General features: G+C 37.7%; 1 protein-coding gene across 1 annotated transcript in view; it reads right to left on the bottom strand.

Moving 5' to 3' along the window:
* Tmem214 (Transmembrane protein 214) overlaps positions 1-21095 on the bottom strand; it is a 377130-nt gene that overhangs the window by 214887 nt on the left and 141148 nt on the right. The window contains 2 exon segments of the mRNA XM_068372549.1: positions 2349-2450; positions 20206-20435. Coding sequence (XP_068228650.1) covers positions 2349-2450; positions 20206-20435 — 332 coding nt within the window.

Below are 21095 nucleotides of genomic sequence, written 5' to 3' on the forward strand. Positions count from 1 at the left end.
TCTACGGCGGTCAAGAGCAGCCTGGGAGGTCGCAACAGGACTGTCTAAGGCGACGACTGACCGAGGATAAGCACCTCTCACTCCCTTTCGGCTTTCGACGTACCTTCTCCCTTGGTCCTGGGAGCTTTGTAGAGGTCTAGACCTAAGGGTATGACAAGTTCGATCAGCCGCCACCTCCACTGCACTTTCACTAGCACTAATATCACTTTCACCCTTACCTTTAAAGGCCGCAAGTTGTAATTTAATGGCATCCAACTCAGCAGCCATCCTGGCATACCGAGGGTCATCCGCAATCGCAGATCCTGTAGAAGTGGCAGGAGTTACTACCTTAGGGGAAGGAACAACTTCCAAAGAGGTAACAATTAAAGGGTCAATAGATAAATCTAAACTAGCTTCACTAGCAGACTTTGACTTTGATTTAGCTCTCCTAACTCTATCGAGTTCTAGTTTGCACACACAGCGCTTCATAGCTAACCAATCATCTTCATTTAAACCCTTGCATTCCTTGCACCTATTATTTAGTGCACATTCAAACCCACTGCAACCCATACAAACTGTGAGAGGGTCAACCGACACTTTCGGTAACCTCACCTTGCATACATCACTCGCACATACACGAATATGAAGTTTTTCACTCATGATAAAGCAAAAAATAAAAAAATAATAACAAAACACGATTGCCAAAGTCCAAAATAGCGATGTAGGGAACGCGATTCGAAAAACTCTTAATGGCGGACCAACGATGTTGTCGATCTGGCCGGCAGAGATAATCTGAGGAACAGAAAACGTGAGTGATTCCAGGTACCACCCTGTAAGGGTTGTTAACCACCTAACCGCACAACCACCACAAGGCGGTTGCCGTGATTTTCGAATAAATTCTGCCGGAAGTCAGAGACTTAAGCTATATATATATAACTGCCAGGTAAGTACTATTCATAAAAATTAAGTGTTAATGTTTTCTGCCATTTATTAATCTGTTTAGTAAAGCTAAGCGTTTATGTTTTATGCCGTTTGTCATCCTCCCTAACACCCCGCCACTTCGCTCTCAGACATCGCCTAACTCCAAAGGTAAGGTTCCACATTTTTTTTTACTATATTTTTAGTGTTTGCTCTGATTATACATTTTTTTTAAAGGTTACCACCTATCAACTTATTATTGAATAATCCAAATGATTGTGCAGTGATGTATTTTGTTGTTTAGTGGAGTGTATCCTTCTTATAATCATTTATTGTGTTGTTTTTGTAAGGCCTGGAATGAATGAGGCTATTTACATGTAAAAGTCGACACACAACACGAAAAAGTCACGGTACAAAAGCCACTAAGGACCCAATTAATTTCGTGTTGTGAGTTATCACTGTAGTAGTAGTAGTAAAAACAACAATAACACTTACAACAAACAACCACAACAACAACAACAATACTGTAATGATAATAACAATAATAATATCAAGTTTTACAGTGTATATCAACAGATGGAGCTCAGTATCAATATTTAAGTATATGGTTCTTTAGTCGTCTAAAGAACTTTCTTAAGGATTGAACATCTATACTGAGCTAACAAGGTCAAGGGAAACCCACTCTCTAATGACCACCGACTATTATTATTATTACTTGCTAAACTACAACCCTAGTTGGAAAAGCAGAACGCTATAAGCCCAGGGACTCCAACAGGGAAAATAGCCCAGTGAGGAAAGGAAAAAAGGAAAAATAAAATATTCTAAGAAGAGTAACAAAAATAAATATCTCCTATATAAACTATAACAAAACAAGAGGAAGAGAAATAGGATAGAATGGTGTGCCTGAGTGTACCCTCAAGCAAGAGAACTCAAACCCAAGACAGTGGAAGACCATGGTACAGAGGATATGGCACTACCCAAGATTAGAGAACAATGGTTTGATTTTGGAGTGTCCTTCTCCTAGAAGAGTTGCTTACCATAGCTAAAGTGTCTTTTCTACCCTTACCAAGAGGAGAGTGGCCACTGAACAATTAGTGTAGTAGTTAACCCTTTGTGTGAAGAAGAAGAATTGTTTGGTAATCTCAGTGTTGTCAGGTGTATGAGGACAGAGGAGAATCTGTAAAGAATAGGCCAGACTATTCGGTGTGCGTGTGTAGGCAAAGAGAAAATGAACCGTAACCAGAGAGAAGGATCCAATGTAGTACTGTCTGGCCAGTCAGAAGACCCAATAACTCTCTATCGGTAGTATCTCAACGGTTAGCTGGTGCCCTGGCCAACCTACTACCAGTTATTTTAGCAGATCAAACCTCTTAACATCTGGTATGGTTACTCACTAAGCTATTCACAACAGCTAATCTACGTGAAACCATGCTAAATCAATCAATACTAACCTCTATTTTCAATTGTTCTGGAGCATCCATATTTAATCGGCGCAGAAATGATGGGAAAAAGTTACGAAGGACAACCTCTGGGCTTGAAGTAAATGCAGTAGTCTGAAATGGTTATTAAATATATAGAAAATTATAAACATTAAATGAAATTATCTTATAAAAATATTCTTAAAAATGCTAAATTATTACGATTTTATACAGTATACCTGCATACACTAATTTTACTTGTTATAACACTAGAGTCAAGTTCCTCAACAGAGTACTGAAATATACCTATAACAATAGTTCCTTACTTAGAATCTCATCCAAATTACACACTTGAAAAAATATACCTCTCTCCAGACACAAACACAACTTGGGAAAGGAGGGAGAGCAATTAATCTCACTTAATCTATGAAAATAATTTCATAAATTTAGTCATTGGAGTAAGGAAAACACACCTAATAAAAACACTTTAAAGATGATAGTTTTCTCTCTCTCTCAACATGCTTCATAGGAAGTCAATTATTTCCGTGAATCTCCCGATGTTCATATTGCTTTTTCTCTAGAAGCTCAGTTTACTCAACACTTACCCATAAAATTGTGATAAATTCTAAAATTTATAGCAGTTAAATGTAAAAAACCAGTCTCTCTTTGTCCTCTCGTTTTCCCTGTCACCACAGTTAAGTTCAGACGTTTTCCAGATTATTCATCTTTTACTGTGTATTACGATGTCCTCTCCTAGATTTGTTAGCAATTACTGCAAGGGAACTGTGCCTGGGAACCATGATCTGCATTCTTTGCGTACCATGTTGAGGGCAATACTGTCTTTTAAGTACCCTTGTGAGGAGCGAGTTTGCCTCACAGACTATCTCATGGAAAAGTATGTTTCAATGGTTGCTTTCAGCTCAAAGAGAAATCAAGGGAAGACTAAAATAGATGATTATAGCGTGGATAGCGGCAGTAATGACATGCCTCCACCTTTATATAATACACATAATCAGACAATTTTTTTTGGAGATGTGCTTCAAAAGCTCTTGAATTCCTAGCTACCTTTGTTAAACTTCAGAGTCCAGTGAAATCTCTCTTAAAAGTGGTAATTCTGATCCTAACTGCCCGGTTGCCAAACCTAACCAAACTTCTCTAGTTGAGTCTAGTGTTAATGGTGTTTCTTTCAGTAATGGTTTTGAAAGTTCCCTGTGCAGTACAGATTCAAAAGCCTAAAATCAAATTACTTTGACCCTTTTCCTCCTAAACCTTTGCATTCCTGTAATCCTAGTCAACCTATTCAACAGCTAGATTGTGAGGCAGAAGATTGACTTAGTAATCTTGATCCTAATATCTCTTCACTCACTAAAGTAAGCAATCCTAAAAAATCTTGCATTACGTATGGGGATGGCGCGGCATATCATATAATTGACGTAACTCTTGACAGAATGAATATAGTTTCAACTAAAGTCCAACATTTGTATCATGTTTCTTATGATGGTGTGCTTCATTTGCTCATCATAAGTTAATTCTAGTGGGATAAATGTATGAGCTAGTATATCTACTGCCAAAACGGTCCTCTGTATGCATGCACAGCAGCCCCCGTAACCAGTTGTAAACAAACTAGGAAATCAGCTGATTTTTTATCTTAATTCAACCTGCTGTACAAAGGAACTATTGCCTTTTTACACCTAACCTAAGCTGGCTTACTGTTAATAGTCCAGTAAATAGAGGAAAAAAAGGCTGAATAAGTAATTAAACGGGGAATGCTGAAAAAATTCGTTTTCATGATAGCATACTTAATTACATAATTCTCTTGCACACCTTATTGCCCCAGATTTGGCTGCCATCTTGAAGAAATACTGTCATAAAAGGTTTTAAAAATATCTACTTAAAGTTTTCTATAAAATTCTTCTATTAAATTTTGTGATACAGTATTCGTGCCCGAATATCAGGTAGCAATTTTCTTTGCATGCAATATGGACAAAACGCTTCAAGTTCGTAAGTTAATTATTGTTTTTCTTTTGTTTCAGGACTATAAAACAAGAGTTAATTTATCAGTGCTCCCATTATGTGGAAAATGTTTTCATTAAGGAAATGTTTCATTTGTGATAGACATCTTTCTGAAGGCGAGACTTGAGACATAGACTTTATCATAAGTGGAAACATAAAAACATTCCCAGTTAGAAGGATTGAAATGTGTTAAAAGTGCATGAAAAATGTAGGAAGGTGTATACGAATGAAAGAAGTGCTGAAGCTTTCCAGACAAAACAGAAAATCTCTCAAGTGCCTACATCATCTCTGAGAAGTCTAGAGCCAGATTTTGATTTTGTTCATGATTGTCTTTTTGTCAAAAAGAGGCATCATAAGATTTTTGAAAACACAAAGCAAAAGAGTCAAGTGATCATGAATCTATGCATCATATAGAGAGACTTCGTATTAAGAACACTACTGTACTTTGAAAGCAGTTGAAATGAGAAATGAGTGGGGCAAAACAGTATACTCGCATGTGTATGTAGTTGATTTAGTTGATGCAGAGACAAGATACCATGTAACCTGCATGAAAAAATTCTACCATACATCATCTGGTATGAAATGTGGTTGTCCCTAAATTTTAACAGTTTTAAAGTCAATGATTCATACTTTTAAATCCCTGGAGAAAAATTAAGAAGAATACCCATTACTTAGAGTGATATTCTTCAGGTATATGAGGGCGAGCTACCAACTGATAAAACAATAAAATCTGAGATAACAGAAAAATATGGTGCTATATGTATTTAAACTTTCAAGAAAACGGGTCCCGGGAGGTATAAAAAGAGAATCATAAGTGTGTATTTAGCATACTATTTTCAGCTATTGTTAGGTTAAGGCTGCTTTTTGTGGAGAGATAATTTGTGACAACTGTTGTGATAATAAAGGCTATACTTCATTTACAATGCTACTAGTTTTAGAAGCAACCAAGGACATCTTGGACGATCAAATATAATTATAAGCCGTTTTCCTGATTATCATTACCTACATTTAAAACTATGTGCTGAAAATCCTTCAAGATCTGACACTGAGTTTCATAATTATCTGAGTCTTACATCATACATACATATACCAAGGCACTTTCCCCAATTTTGGGGGGTAGCCGACATCAAACAAATGAAACAGAAAAGGGGACCTCTCCTCTCTAAATTCCTCCCAGCCTGACAAGGGATTCAACCAAGTTCGGCTGGTACTGCTAGGGGTGCCACAGCCCACCCTCCCCTGTTATCCACCACAGATCAAGCTTCATAACACTAAATCCCCTACTGCCCCTACCTCCGCGGTCTTCCAAGGCACCGGAGGAGGCAGCAGAGCCTAACGGAACTGCATCACAATCGCTCGCCATTCATTCCTATTTCTAGCACGCTCTCTTGCCTCTCTCACATCTATCCTCCTATCACCCAGAGCTTTCTTCACTCCATCCATCCACCCAAACCTTGGCCTTCCTCTTGTACTTCTCCCATCAACTCTTGCATTCATCACCTTCTTTAGCAGACAGCCATTTTCCATTCTCTCAACATGGCCAAACCACCTCAACACATTCATATCCACTCTAGCTGCTAACTAATTTCTTACACCCGTTCTCACCCTCACTACTTCGTTCCTAACCCTATCTACTCGAGATACACCAGCCATACTCCTTGGACATTTCATCTCAAACACATTCAATTTCTGTCTCTCCGTCACTTTCATTCCCCACAACTCGGATCCATACATCACAGTTGGTACAATCACTTTCTCATACAGAACTCTCTTTACATTCATGCCCAACCCTCTATTTTTTACTACTCCCTTAACTGCCCCCAACACTTTGCATCCTTCATTCACTCTCTGAAGTACATCAGCTTCCACTTCACTATTTGCTGCAACAACAGACCCCAAGTACTTAAACTGATCCACCTCCTCAAGTAACTCTCCATTCAACATGACATTCAATTTCGCACCACCCTCCCTTCTCGTACATCTCATAACCTTACTCTTACCCACATTAACTCTCAACTTCCTTCTCTCACACACACCCTTTCAAATTCTGTCACTAATCGGCCAAGCTTCTCTTCCTCGTCTGCAACCAGTACAGTAACATCCGCAAACAACAACTGATTTACTGCCCATTCATGGTCATTCTCGTCTACCAGTTTTAATCCTCGTCCAAGCACTCGAGCATTCACCTCTCTCACCACTCCATAAACATACAAGTTAAACAACCGCGGCGACATCACACATCTCTGTCTCAGCTCCACTCTCACCGGAAACCAATAGCTCACTTCATTTCCTATCCTAACACATGCTTTACTACCTTTGTAGGAACTTTTCACTCGCATATCTGCCTAACTGTAAAAATCTGATTCATACAACCCTTATCTCTTCTAAAACCCTGCACTTCTAAGATTGCATTCTCTGTTTTATCCTTAATCCTATTAATCAGTACTCTACCATACACTTTTCCCACCACACTCAACAAACTAATACTCCTTGAATTACAACACTCATGCACATTTCCATTACCCTTATATAGTGGTACAATACACGCACAAACCCAATCTACTGGTACCATTGACAACACAAAACACATATTAAACAATCTCACCAACCATTCAAGTACAGTCACACCCTTCCTTCAACATATCAGCTCTCATACCATCCATACCAGATGCTTTTCCTTCTCTCATTTCATCTAGCGCTCTCCTCACTTCCTCTCTTGTAATCTCTCTCTCTCTAATTCTCATCTCCCATCATCGGCACCTCAACACCTGGAACAGCAATTATATCTGCCTCCCTATTATCCTCAACATTCAGCAAACTTTCAAAATATTCAGCCCACCTTTTCCTTACCTCCTCTCCTTTTAACAACCTTCCATTTCCATCTTTCACTGTCTCTTCAATTCTTGAACCAGCCTTCCTTACTCTCTTCCCTTCTTTCAAAAACTTCTTCTTATTCTCTTCATATGAATGACCCAATCCCTGACCCCACCTCAGGTCAGCAGCCCTCTTTGCCTCACTTACCTTGCGCTTTACTTCCACAATTTTCTCTCTATATCTTTCATACTTCTCTACACTATTACTCTGCAGCCATTCTTCAAAAGCCCTCTTTTTCTCTTCCACTTTTACCTTCACTCCTTCATTCCACCATTCACTGCCCTTCCTCATGCTGCCTCCAACAAACTTCTTGCCACATACATCACTTACAATTCCAACAAAATTTTCTTTTACTAACTTCCACTCCTCCTCTAAACTACCCGTTTCTCTTACTTTCACTTTGTCATATGTCATTTTCAACCTTTCTTGATATTTACTTTTTACCCCGGACTTTATTAGCTCTTCAACCCTCACTAGCTCCCTTTTACATCCACCTACTCTATTCCCCACTCTTTTGCTACAAATAATTTTCCTTCCACCAAAAAGTGATCAGACATAGCGTTAGCCATACCCCTAAACACGTGCACGCCTTTCAATCTTCCAAACATTCTTTTAGTTATGAACACATAATCCATTAATGCCCTTTCTGCCACTCTTCCATTTGCCACTCTTACCCATGCATACTTGTTTTTATCTTTCTCATATCATAGAGACTTATAAATCTAAGGCCTGTATAACATTATGCCAAATTTCTGTAAATTATTATTAATAGGTGAACTGTTTATTTTGAGAATCTTCTAAAATATTGAAAATAGTTATATTTAATCTTAAATATAGTTGTGGCTATGTTTGCTGGATATTATTTTCTTTTGCTGTTACTGTATTGCTATTTTCTATGCTGAATTAATTAATAAGGGAAGAAGATATTGAAGTAGATTTTACTCGATACACGTTTTGATATACCCATCCTTAGCATATGCACAAGACATTGTTATTTCTGTGAACAAAAACAGAAAACCAGTGGTGCATTTCCATGACATGGAACAAAATTATGACTGATGCTAAGTATGAAAAGCACAGAAGTCATGACGAGAAAGAAGAGCAGCTTCGGATAGTAAATACAGCTGCAAAAATAATTGCTGATATGAGGTCAAAGGTGTATGAAATTGAATCAGTATCTTCACTTTTTTCTAAGTACCCACAACTGCCTTGATAAAACTATTGTCTTAAAAAAACAATGTAGGAAGTCAAAGAAAATGAGATAGGAAGTGTACAGCCATTTCACATGCTGTCTTAACAGCAGCTAGACCAAGCTCTTTCATGCACTCTACAAATAGGTCTTACTATTCCTCCCAGTCAAAAGTATGGTTCTAATACAGAATGTGGTCTCTACCTTAGGAATACAGTAGGGTCCCGAATTATGCGATTCCCCATTTATAAGGTCGGTAGTTTAAAAAAGAAAAATTGTTTTTGCAAAGCTGTTCAAAGTCTGCAAGTTAAGCACTACAAAATATATCAAATCTATTGTCTTTTTAGGTATATTGGTAGCCCTAAATACAGTGCTTGATAATAAATGTTACCAAACAATATTTATCTTACATTTTATTAACATAATTTCATAATAAATAGCCTCTTAAAGGATAAAATTCCATATCAACAATGAAATCAACTTTTAACTAGGCGAATCCAGCTGACAAATTGTAAACAGAATTGTGGTTACATTCTCGGCAATCTTTATCGTTCTCTAACCTTTCAATAATTTTAATGGTATTGTTAATGAAGGTATATTCAAGTATTATTTTTATTTAGTATAGAATATATAAAAGCTTTAGTTTTCCCTGTGGGTATTCAAGGTTTTCACACGTAGGCTGGGTTCGTTTATCGGCAGTGAATAGCGTAAATTTCGGTAACAAGTCGGCAATATTTTGTCATCTTCTAAACAGTATAGATTTGCTTTACAATGATTTGTTTTGTATAGTACAAGGTGTAATTATAAAATCCTCTCTCTAAGAGAGAGAGAGAGAGACTCAAATCTCTCTCTCTCTCTCTCTCTCTCTCTCTCTCTCTGTATGTGTGTAAGAAATAAAATCTTAGTTCACATATTACAACCTGAGTTTAAGAATGAAATTAACATGACTATTATTAGTTGCGGTGATCAATTCCTTACTTCAAGTGGTACAAGAAACAAAAACATGGCATTCGTTTACAACAGCTGATTCTCTCTCTCTCACTCTCTCTCTCTCTCTCTCTCTCTCTCTCTCTCTCTCTCTCTCTCTCTGGTGTTATACAATACTTACATATACTGTGGATGAAGAACCCAAAATAGGTTTTATTAAAAAGCGTCAATTAAATCTAAAATAAAAAAATTATACAGAGTATAAATCCATTTCAATCGTAGCTTAAAATATGACATCCGATTTTGTCAGCAAACCACTATTTTTAGGAAACTTCACTTTATTCTAGAAAATTGCTACTACAGTAAGCCCTCGCTACTTCGCGGTTCGACCATCACGGATTCACCACTTCGCGGATTTTTTTCATAACGCATATATATACACATATCGCGGATTTTCCGGAAATTTCGAAAATACCACGATATATGAAGAACCCCAAATACGTATTTCGTTAATTCCATTAATACTGTAATTAGTAATATCTGCTCTTCTTACTGATGGTTCATTGCATTACATATGACATATAATTCAGTACAGAAAGAAATAAAACATGAAAAGAGAATGTGATCATACGATAATTCAGTATACAGTACGTAGTAAAATTAAATCGAACATGAAACGCAAATCAGATGCAGTCATACCGTATTTGAATGGTGTAAGGCTGCTGATGGCTACTACTACAAATGTAATGGATGTGCATCTTTTCCATGAATCTTTTGTATGTATACGTACGTAGTACTGCATCCAATGATATTCTTTGTTGCAAAAATCACATCTCGAATAAGCGTACATATCCTACAACAAAACAAGTGTAAAATAGCGTACGTAAAGCTGTATACGTAGTACCTTGTATTTGAATTGGTAACTACTACGTAGCATGTAAGACGGATTGTGATTGGTTCAAGTGCTGATAGATGACGAATCAGAACCCAAGTTTTATAATCTAGCCTGTGATTGGTGTTTTGACCGCTTCTCCAACCTCCAGCATCTTTTCGCGGCCACTTCGTTCGCCGCTCTCTCGCCATGTAGATGCTGCTACGTTATTGTGAACTTTAATCTGTGCTGTGCGTGACTGTTTTAAGTTGAACTTTTTGTTGAACTTTCTGTTTAACCCCTACTGTACAATGGCTCCCAAGCGTTCTGCTTCTGCTAAGGCTGGTAGTGAGCCTAAACGCCACCGAAAGATGATGACGATTGCTGAGAAGGTGACGCTTCTCGATATGTTAAAAGAAGGCAGAAGTTACGCGGCCGCAGCCCGCCATTTTGGAGTCAACGAATCCACCGTTCGCTACATCAAGAAGGACGAGGTGAACATTAGAAAGACGGCTACCATCACCTTTAGCAGATCAGCGAAGCGAGTCGTTACCACGCGTAATAAAACGATCGTACGCATGGAAGGTGCTTTAGCAGTCTGGATTGCCGACTGCCGGAAGAAAAACATAGCCTTGGATACGAACACCATCCGAACCAAGGCTTTGAGCTTGTATGAGAATTTTGCGGCAAAGGAACCTCAAGACGACGATGGCGACCATGCTGAAGAAGATGATGATGTAGATGAACCTCAACCAGGAACATCCACTGATTTCCAGCCTCATAAACAACGTTTTTCCGCCAGCAAAGGATGGTTCGCGAAGTTTCAGAAACGCTTCGGCCTGAAAAGCGTTTCCCTGCATGGCGAGGCTGCTTCCGCTGACACTGCCGCTGCTGAAACTTACGCGAACGAGACGTTCAAGAACATTATCGCTGAAGGTGGATACTGTGGCGGGATGTTGCAATAACAAACCCCACACCCTTGAATCTTACTTACTGGCAATTGTCTCCTCAACACAAACTTTCCCCTGACGTTATCTAAAACCAGACTCTTAGACAAAAGGACAAAATAAACAAAAACATGACCTTAAAACTATATTTCCTAATACCACAATACTTAACATGGAACCATTCACAATCAAAATAATAATCACACTTACAACTAATCAAAAACTTCACACTAAATATACAATAACCACCATTCAAATAATCAACAAAACCCCTAAAAAAACTTAAATCAACCGCACACCAACACCCAAATAAATATCTGTGTTCATATATATTTTATAGACACCAACACTATCGCCACACACAAGCCAACTGTCTTTTATGGCACAACACCACTATATGAAACCCGAAGACTGTCTTAAATTTCCATAACAGCCTTAACTCCTAAGGGTCATGGGTGTCATCGTCGTCGATATCATCATCATCATCATACGAAATCTTAATTGTAATAAATAAGCCAGGTCGTTAACAGTTGGTCAATCAAATGAGCAATCCAAACAAAATCATAATACAGGCCAAGTCATCACCAATACATCCACTTTCTGAAAAACTTTGGTCTCTCCAAAGGAGGAATTACGGCCTGAAAAATGAAAAAAAGAAAAACACTTACAAACACTCCTAGCTAACTAAACTATCGCACTATAATCAAAGATAAATAATAAACTGTTCCTATCATTCACAATCACGACAAGCAAAGATAAACAAAACAGTACTTACTGTTAAAATAAATAATCACTTCCTTGCTGGTAATAAAGAATAACAGTAAATCCAGCAATCACACACACAACCACCTCTATCAGCAGTCAAATCAAAAAGCATTCGCTCCGAAACATTCACCACTGTCGTAACCTAACTAAAAACATAAACAAACAATCTCATTTAAACACTCACTCACTCACTCACTCACTCACTCACTCACTCACTCACTCACTCACTCACTCACACTCACTCACTCACTCACTCACACTCTCTCTCTCTCTCTCTCTCTCTCTCTCTCTCTCTCTCTCTCTCTCTCTCTCTCTCTCTCTCTCTCTCTCTCCACAGATACAAGCCGGAACAAGTGTTTAATATGGATATATGGATGAGACCGGCTTATTTTGGAAGAGAATGCCGTCGCGAACTTTCCTGTGCAAAGAAGCCAAAGCCGCTGGCTTTAAAGCATTCAAAGATCGTGTTACCCTCATGATGTGTATCAATGCTGCTGGATTTTTGCTAAAGCCGGGGCTTATTTACAAGTCGAAAAATCCTCGCGCTTTGAAAAATAAAAATAAGAATCTCCTTCCCGTGTACTGGATGCATAATAAAAAAGCATGGATTACGAAGATGCTGATCTCCAACTGGTTCCACCAGTGTTTTATCCCGCAAGTCAGCAAATATCTCGTAGAGAAGGGCTTGCCATTTAAGATCCTTCTCCTTATGGATAACGCTGGTGGACACACAACTGACCTGTCGCATGAGGGCATTCTGGTTGAGTTCCTGCCACCCAACACCACGTCATTAATTCAACCGATGGACCAGGGGGTTATCAGGGCGTTCAAGGCCCTCTACACGAAGAATAACTTGGCGGACCTCGTTGCGTGTGTGGATGCTGCCCAAGAAGATGAAGATGAAAATTTCAATTTGAAGGCGTACTGGCGGAAGTACACAATAGCCACGTGCTTGCAGAACATCCAGAAGGCACTGCAAGAAATGAAACCTATTACTGTTAATGCGAGCTGGAAGAAGTTGTGGCCCCAGATTGTTTACGATGACGAGGGATTTACACCGTCTGAGATTCAACACTCTGCAATACGCAAATCTGTGCAGTTGACTGCGATAATTGGAGGTGACGGGTTTGGCGACACGACGACTGAAGACGTCGACGAGTTGTTGGACTGCCATTCCCAGCCGCTAACTGACGCAGACCTAGAAGACCTGACGAAATCGGCCAGTGAAGAAGAGAGTGAAACGCAGGAAGACCCAAGAAAATGTTGAAGAAACGGGCTTAACATTAGAACGGCTTGCCAAGTTCTGCAACCATGCGAAGGAGGTGAAAGAAATGTCGCAAGAGTGGGACGAGGATATGGTTCGGTCTATGCAATTCTGCAACAAGATCGATGACATCATGACTCCCTACAAGATGCTCTTCGAGCGAAAAAAGAAGCAGCGGCAGCAACTTCCGATCACAATGTTCTTCCAGCCTCGCAAAAAAGAGCCAGTTCCTCCTGCTACTATGCCTTCAGAAGAAATTGAAGAAGTGTCCCTGGAAGAAGTTGAAGAGGTGTCCCAGGAAAAGACAACTCCGTCTGAAGAAACGTAAAATACTATCATTGGCTGCACAGTACAAGACATCATCAGCTTCATCATCATCATTTCTACTGTGCAGCAAATTCATCGCCATCATCATTCAAGTTTTTCTACAACTTCTTTCATGGTGAGTACAGTAACAATCTTTATTTTTTTTATACATGTTTTACTTTAATATTCTAACATTTTAATATTTGTGCCTGTTTTAATTTAGTATGCATTAAGTTAAAGGGAAGGTTTTAAAAGTCTAAATATACATGTTATAACCTATCATATTTTTTTGTTTAAAATTTACATTTACTGTACGTACGTACAACAACACACACCCACACTCACTCACTCTCACACACACACACACTCACTCTCTCTCTCTCTCTCTCTCTCTCTCTCTCTCTCTCTCTCAAATTGTTTTCCTGCTTTGCTACATAGGCCTATGTACTGTATGATTTTATATAATTTAGATACGGTAAATAATATTTGTAATAACATATTTTCTAAAAGCTTTTACTGTAATATCATTATTTATCACTTTCATCATGCGCGTTAAATGCCTGTAATAACAAAATCAACATACTGTACTGAATAATCAATATAATCGATGCAAAAACTAACCTATACACAGATGTGTAAATGTGTTTGTTTCTTCATTATGATCAGAGGTAAACGTAAACAAAACATTGGTTGCCATTTTTTATCGTGCTTTTTGGCGTGTTTAGGAAACGCATGATATAAAATCGCCTTTAATACTTGTGCCTGTTTTAGTTTAGGGTACTGTAGCACATGCATTAAGTGTTCTGTACATTAAAGGGTAGTTTGTTAACAGTACTACGTACAAGGGAAGGTTTTAAAAGTCTGAATATACATGTTAGATAAATACGTAAATATGGTGTCACTACTTCGCGGATTTTCACCTATCGCGGTCGGGTCTGGAACCTATCTACCGCGATAAACGAGGGCTCACTGTATTTAAATAGTTAATTGTGCTTTAAGAAAACCCTGTAGTTTTGTTTTAAATCTCGGAAATGTTTTATAAATCGAGTATTGCCGACTTATTTTTGTTTAACTTTTGGCTGTGATCAGATCAGCTGATGTCTAGCTCTCGCTCTCAAGAATATGAGCGTACGAATACAATAACAAAGCATTGTTTATACCATTTCTTAACTTATTCAAACCATCTATACAGTTAATATTACATAAGCACCAATTTCTTATAACCTATCATATTTATTGTTTAGTACATTTAAAACCATCTCTCTCTCTCTCTCTCTCTCTCTCTCTCTCTCTCTCTCTCTCTCTCTCTCTCTCTCTCTCTCTCTCTCTCTCTCTCTCTCTCTCTAATGAAATCTTTGTTGTTTCACAAAGTTCAGTTTTATTAAAAATCAAGCATGATTCAATTTTCCTTACTTCTCCAATCTCGCACCTTCTCTATCATATTGAACGTTCTAGCGGTAACCTAATTATTCAATGACTTTAAAAACCGGCCTGGGATTTTCTTCTTTTACCCTTTTTTCCAAATGGTTCCATAATTGAGGTGGGTACAAGCTGACTTATAACTGCAGCTAAGAAAAGTATTTTGGATATGGAAAGGACAATTATCTTTCGTAACAGTTTAGAATTATCGTAAATTACCATACTGTTAATAGCGGATCTTTGCTATTGTTGATAAACGTATGAAAAAAAGTGTTCCTGCTTTGCTACGATTTTAGGAATTTTTTATGGATACGGTAAGTAAAATATTTGTAATAACATAATGTTTACTAAATGCTTTTAATATCAATAGTTATCACTTTGATCAGGTGTGTTTAATGCGTTCGTTTGTTTATTAAGATCGAAGATGGAGCGTACAGTAAACAAATGGAAGGTTTCCGTTTCAGGCGGCGTCATAAAGGAAAACGTTTTTTCATTTATTTCGAAGTTCTAAAAAAAATTAAGTAGAACAACACTGGTAATAACAAAATCATCATATAAAACTAACCTATACAAAGATGTGTAAATGCATTCGTTTCTTCGTAAAGATCAGAGATAAACGTAAACAAAACAATGGTCGTCATTTTTCATTGTGCTTTATGGCGTGTTTAGGAAACTCGTGATATGAAATCTCCTTTATTTTGATAATTTAGGATTTTCAATGATACAACAAAAGCTACTCTATACAGTGATGGTTTTGCTATTCACCAGTTGTCTTATACAATAGATATGACAAACATTAAAATTTGTCTGTATTTTGGGTCCTGTTATAACGAGAAATATACAGTGTTTACACACATCCTGGTTGTAACTTTAACCATTTTTTCAAGTTATTAGAACTTTAAAGTATATCAAATGTTTGATTTATTTAAAAAAAACAATTTGAAAGTATAAAATAATACAGTATAGTATATAGAAAGTATTAGAAATGGGTGGTAAACACGTTTGAATAGGCAAGTTGCTGGTTGCCATGGCCCAAATGTAATTATTTCTGTTAGTTGTGTGTTTCGAAATATGCGATTTTCCATTTATACGAGGTCATTGATCGACCAAATTCTCGCATAATTCGGGACCCTACTGTATAATATATTACTTTAATGATACATGTTTTTATTTTTTACCTTTGGGGTGATTTTTTCCTGCTGGAGGGATATTTTCCAGGCGGGATTTTTTCCTTCGGGGGATTTTTTCCTCGGGGGGGGGGGGGGGGGGGAAGATTTTTTTCCTAGAACCCTCTTACCCACCTTCTTAGCATTTCCCTCGCAATATCCCTTGACTCCGTCTTGGGATCACCAAAACCCTTGGACATCAAGGCCGAGCAGACGGTGCAACCCTTCGGATCCCAATACCTCAGGGTTTCAGTTGCGATGGAGCAGGGGGCATAAGACCTGGACATCTTGTGGCCACAAAAGTCCCTCCTTTTGTAGTTGCAGTACATGACCGTGCACTTCACCTTAGCCTCTTCCTGTAAGGAAAGAAAGAGTGAAATGAGTATGGGGTAATTTATCACACTGATAAATATATTCACATGCATTAAATAGTAATCGTTACTATCATATTTATAGCTTAGGATAGTAAGCTAGAAAGGAAATAGGAAAGACACATATCTATGTTTCCTATCCAGGCAATTGCTGTGACCTCCCTCAATATTAATACTGTATATTTAATTTCCTTATTAGGGAAATTACAGGGTGGAAAAGCTCTAGTACTTAGAGCTGAAGTCAGTGTATACTAACACTAACTCCACCACAAGTGAAATATTAATACTGCAGGGTAATTATTGGTGTTCCGATGATCTAGGATACATCAAAATGTTGAAGGAACGCTTCACCTCAACATTTGCTTAACAGTCTCAACAAGGACTGTGAAAGGATACACAGAGTATGTTAGAAAATCATACTACTGTATGTTATATACTGTAGTTTTCTAACTGTTGTACTGTTATACTGCAGGAATACTGGCTATTGTATAATCTTATACTGTAGTTCTGCCGGTATACTACTGGGCTAGGCTAGTACCTGGCGGCACTAGCTGACAGAGAGAGAGAAAGAATGGAGATAAGGACTACCGTATTATTATAGTTTAGTACAATAATTAGGGTTGTACGGACTACTGTCTCTACTGCCTTCTTTCCAGAATGAGGATTCAAATGGAAGGGGAGAAAATGTATTAATTCTAGCTTCCATCCAGCCACAATATCTGTTACCGGCTGCACTGCCGGTTACAGGGTTTGTGGATGGCAGTTCAAGGGAGGACTGAAGAATACTCAAAGTTGAAATGGGTTTCCAACCGGCAGCTGTCAGGTCCGGCTCAACCTTTCCGGGAGCATTGCTTCCGTTAAGGAGAAGGTCGAAGCGGCAACCTAACCGCCTTTGTAGGAGCCCGGCAAGCGGGGTGATTGTAGAATACCGGCCACAGGGATTGTGACGGCTAAAGGACAGAAGGGGAAGGGAAAGGGTCTTATATTTTGCATAGAAAGAAGGCAGCAGTTATGCTTCCTACTTTCGGCTGCAAATCAAGGAAACAGAGTTTCCTATGACGGCGCCGTCTTGGGCAGCAGAGGAATAACAATTCCCTAGCCTGAGACATATCCGGATATAAGACATGTCTTCTAGTCCGCAAGGGAAAAAGGGTGGCGGCAATTGTACTGCACCCTTTCGGCTGTGGACTAGGGAAGCTGAGTTTCCTATGTCAGCAACATTGTAACCGGCAGGGGAATGACTAATCCCCCATCGGTAGTGTTGCCAGCAACAAGACTTAAAACCCTGAGATACTGTTGTATTTCAAAGCCGGGATACTCACCGGCAAAGAGGATTGACAGAAAACACTATCTCAAGTCAAGCCGGAGTACACTACTTAATGGCAAGACGAAAGATAGGGTTGCGTCTTTCGTCTTGCCACCTGGGCTGGCGGCACTAAGGGGGAAGGAAGGGTTTATCCTCAAATCTCTAAAAGAGAAGAGTATCGAATTATGATAGTAATTCTAGGAGATATTTATATCTCCGATTGAATTAATAAAACGACACAAGAGGTTAAACGGGGATAACGTTACTAAAGTATACTAAAACGCATTAGGCTAGCCTAACTCGAGCCGGAATCTCGGCTACGCTAGTACCACCGAGGCCCTATCGTATACGATCGAAACATTTCATCTGAAGAGGAAATATTACATGTGTAAATCTTATCTTTACTAGTATAATTTGCCTAAATAGCTAGAATTTCTTTATAGCTAAATACCGGGAACGCCGTACTACTAATTAAATAAAGCATTTATGGCGTACGACAGCGGTCTCAAAATGGACGCCTCCGGTGCAGGCTCTGCTCCACTTAACGCACCTAAATTATGCTAATTTTACTGTGAGAAGGAAGCCAAAAATTACACACAGGAAAGATTAAACACTCAACTTTCCAGAGGATGAAGATACTGGAGATTGCATTGTAATAATCCTTGAGAAAAGTAACAACACCGAGAGCAAGTGGGAGAAACACTGTGCTTAATTGGCTACTTCTAAAGGAATAGTATGCCATAGTACTACTGGGAAGGGATCCACCGGGTAACCTTGATAATGGCTCTCCTTCTATTTCGCCACTCTTCCCCCTCAAAGCGAAAACTCTATTCGGCGTGAAGATCGCTATGTGTCGTATCAAGAAATTCGTCCCCTGATATTATGCGATATCCTTAAGAGTTATACTAAAGATACTCGTGCCAGGAGTTAGAATTCTGGAGACCTGTGGTCAATTCTCTGGGAGTATCACTGTAGCCAAATATCCCTTAGAAAGCTACCTAAAGGAACCTTCCATCAGGACATGGCTGAGCCCAAATAAATAATTAAATAAATAAATAAATTTATATAGATATATATTTATATATATATATATATATATATATATATATATATATATATATATATATATATATATATATATATATATATATATATATATATATATATATATATAAAAGAAAAAAGTAAGTTAAAAGACAAAACTTAATGGCAGTCCAAAATAGGCGAGAGGGAAGAGCGGTAACAACCGGTCTCCATCCGAGCCAAAAAGTAAAATGGGCTAAATCACCATTGTGTGAGTGGGAGCGGTAGTAAGCTACTCCCCTAACTAGCAGTGTGGGTAGTTAACCCTTGCTAAATTTTAATGGCTCGTCATTTCAGCTTCACCGAAAGTAATACCCATAAATAAATTGAGTAGGGTTGTATTCCACTTACTGAACCAATAAAAATTACTTAAAAAATTTGAGATTTGTTTTTACGCAAAATACAAACCATAGCCTTTTTACTAATGAGAGACTGCCTGATTGGTCGGAAATACCACTAGAACCGAAATGATTGGTTCTTTTCCTTACATGGAAATGTTAATACAGTGAGTTGTTTAGGCTGTTAGTTGATTGAGAGTAAGTAAAAGTCTTTTGGTGAGGGTGATGATGAGTCAACTGATCTTAAGGCATCAAAATTTTGCAATTCTTATAAGTTTCATACTGGTCTCTATTACTTTAACCCAGCAAAAACTGAAGGTTAACTGTACTGTATATAACTGATATCTAACTAAAAAAAAATTGACAAGGCAATACAGCACACTATACAATACAGTCCAAGCCAATTAATAGTTTCCTCCTCCATAAGATGACAAATAGTAAGTTTCTTACCACCAACTCAGATTCATTACACCTACTTCCCAATACTTATCTTCAATCACTAATTACAGCCATTTTACTACAGTTGCTTCAATTTGAAAAGTTTACTTCTAATAATAAATTTCTTAATTTGACAATTTATTTACTGTAGGGTGATAAATTTCCTATGGGAGTCTTCTTTGTAACATTCCCCATCTATATAAGTGATTTTGCTCCTTCAGCAGCTAAAAAAGAGGAGGAGAAAACTCTGAACTAAAAAGGCTGAAACACTAGCATCAAATTATTTAACACAGGAACAGGTAGTCTTCTCTGGTTATAGCATAATTATTGGTTTCCAGACTAGTTTTTATCCATTATCATAAGTACAGACAAGAGAATATCGCTACCCCCATTACAATCACTAAGTGAGTAAACCCTTAACAATTTTCTTAAAACATAGTCAAAGTCAAATGCTAACTACCTGGTAAACAGACTAAGTTCTGGCCTAAATATGATCAATGAGTCTGCTATGAATGATGAAGTATTAGACATTCAAATCTGAAAGGAATTCAAAATTAACACTATGAAAAAGCACCACTGGAAAATTATAGAAGAGATTACAAGAATAAATTACCTTGACTTTTGGATATAATGCAAATAGCTGTCTCTGCACTGGTTTTGCCAAAGATCCAGAAGAACACCAGGTAAAATCAAGAATTGAAAAAAATTCTCGGACTCCCAGAACATCACCGTATTCCTTAGTGGCCCCACCTCCTCCCCCACTAAAAACATCACTGCCATAATCTACTACATATGCTGAGTAGTTCTTCAAGCCAATAAGGGGTACCATGAGCTCCATCCATACTGCAATGAGATTATTTTCCTTGAAAAAAAAATATGACTAATAAAACAATATATAAACAAACAAAAGAAACAATATAAGAACAAAGTTTAAATTTGAAAATAGAGTACCACTCATTTAGCTGATAAACACATTATACAACTCATTTTTTGCTGAAAGATAAATATTAGTTGCATTACATAACCAAGCACAAGGAAATCAATAACCTTTCTTAAAAGAGTTTTATGAAAACCATGTTACACACATTTCAGAACTATAACCAATGAAAGTCTAACATGTTAACAGCAAGTTATCAACAGTTTTCTCAATTTAGTAGAGTATATGCATTTAAATTCTTATATACATTCGTAAACTTGACTACATGCAGCAATAGAATATTCATCTTTAAAATCTAAAAATAAAAGGCCTCAAGGAATAAAACGAAAGGTCACAAAACAGTAAATAACATGAGTCCAAGCCATTGAGAACCCATTTTGGTTACATAGTCCATCTTTATATATATATATATATATATATATATATATATATATATATATATATATATATATATATATATATATATATATATATATATATATATATATATATATATATATATATATATATATATATATATATACAGTGATACCTCTGGATACGAAAGTTTCTGCTTACGAAAAATT

The sequence above is a fragment of the Palaemon carinicauda genome, chromosome 4 (assembly GCF_036898095.1).
Source record: "Palaemon carinicauda isolate YSFRI2023 chromosome 4, ASM3689809v2, whole genome shotgun sequence".
NCBI classification, from domain to species: Eukaryota; Metazoa; Arthropoda; class Malacostraca; order Decapoda; family Palaemonidae; genus Palaemon; species Palaemon carinicauda.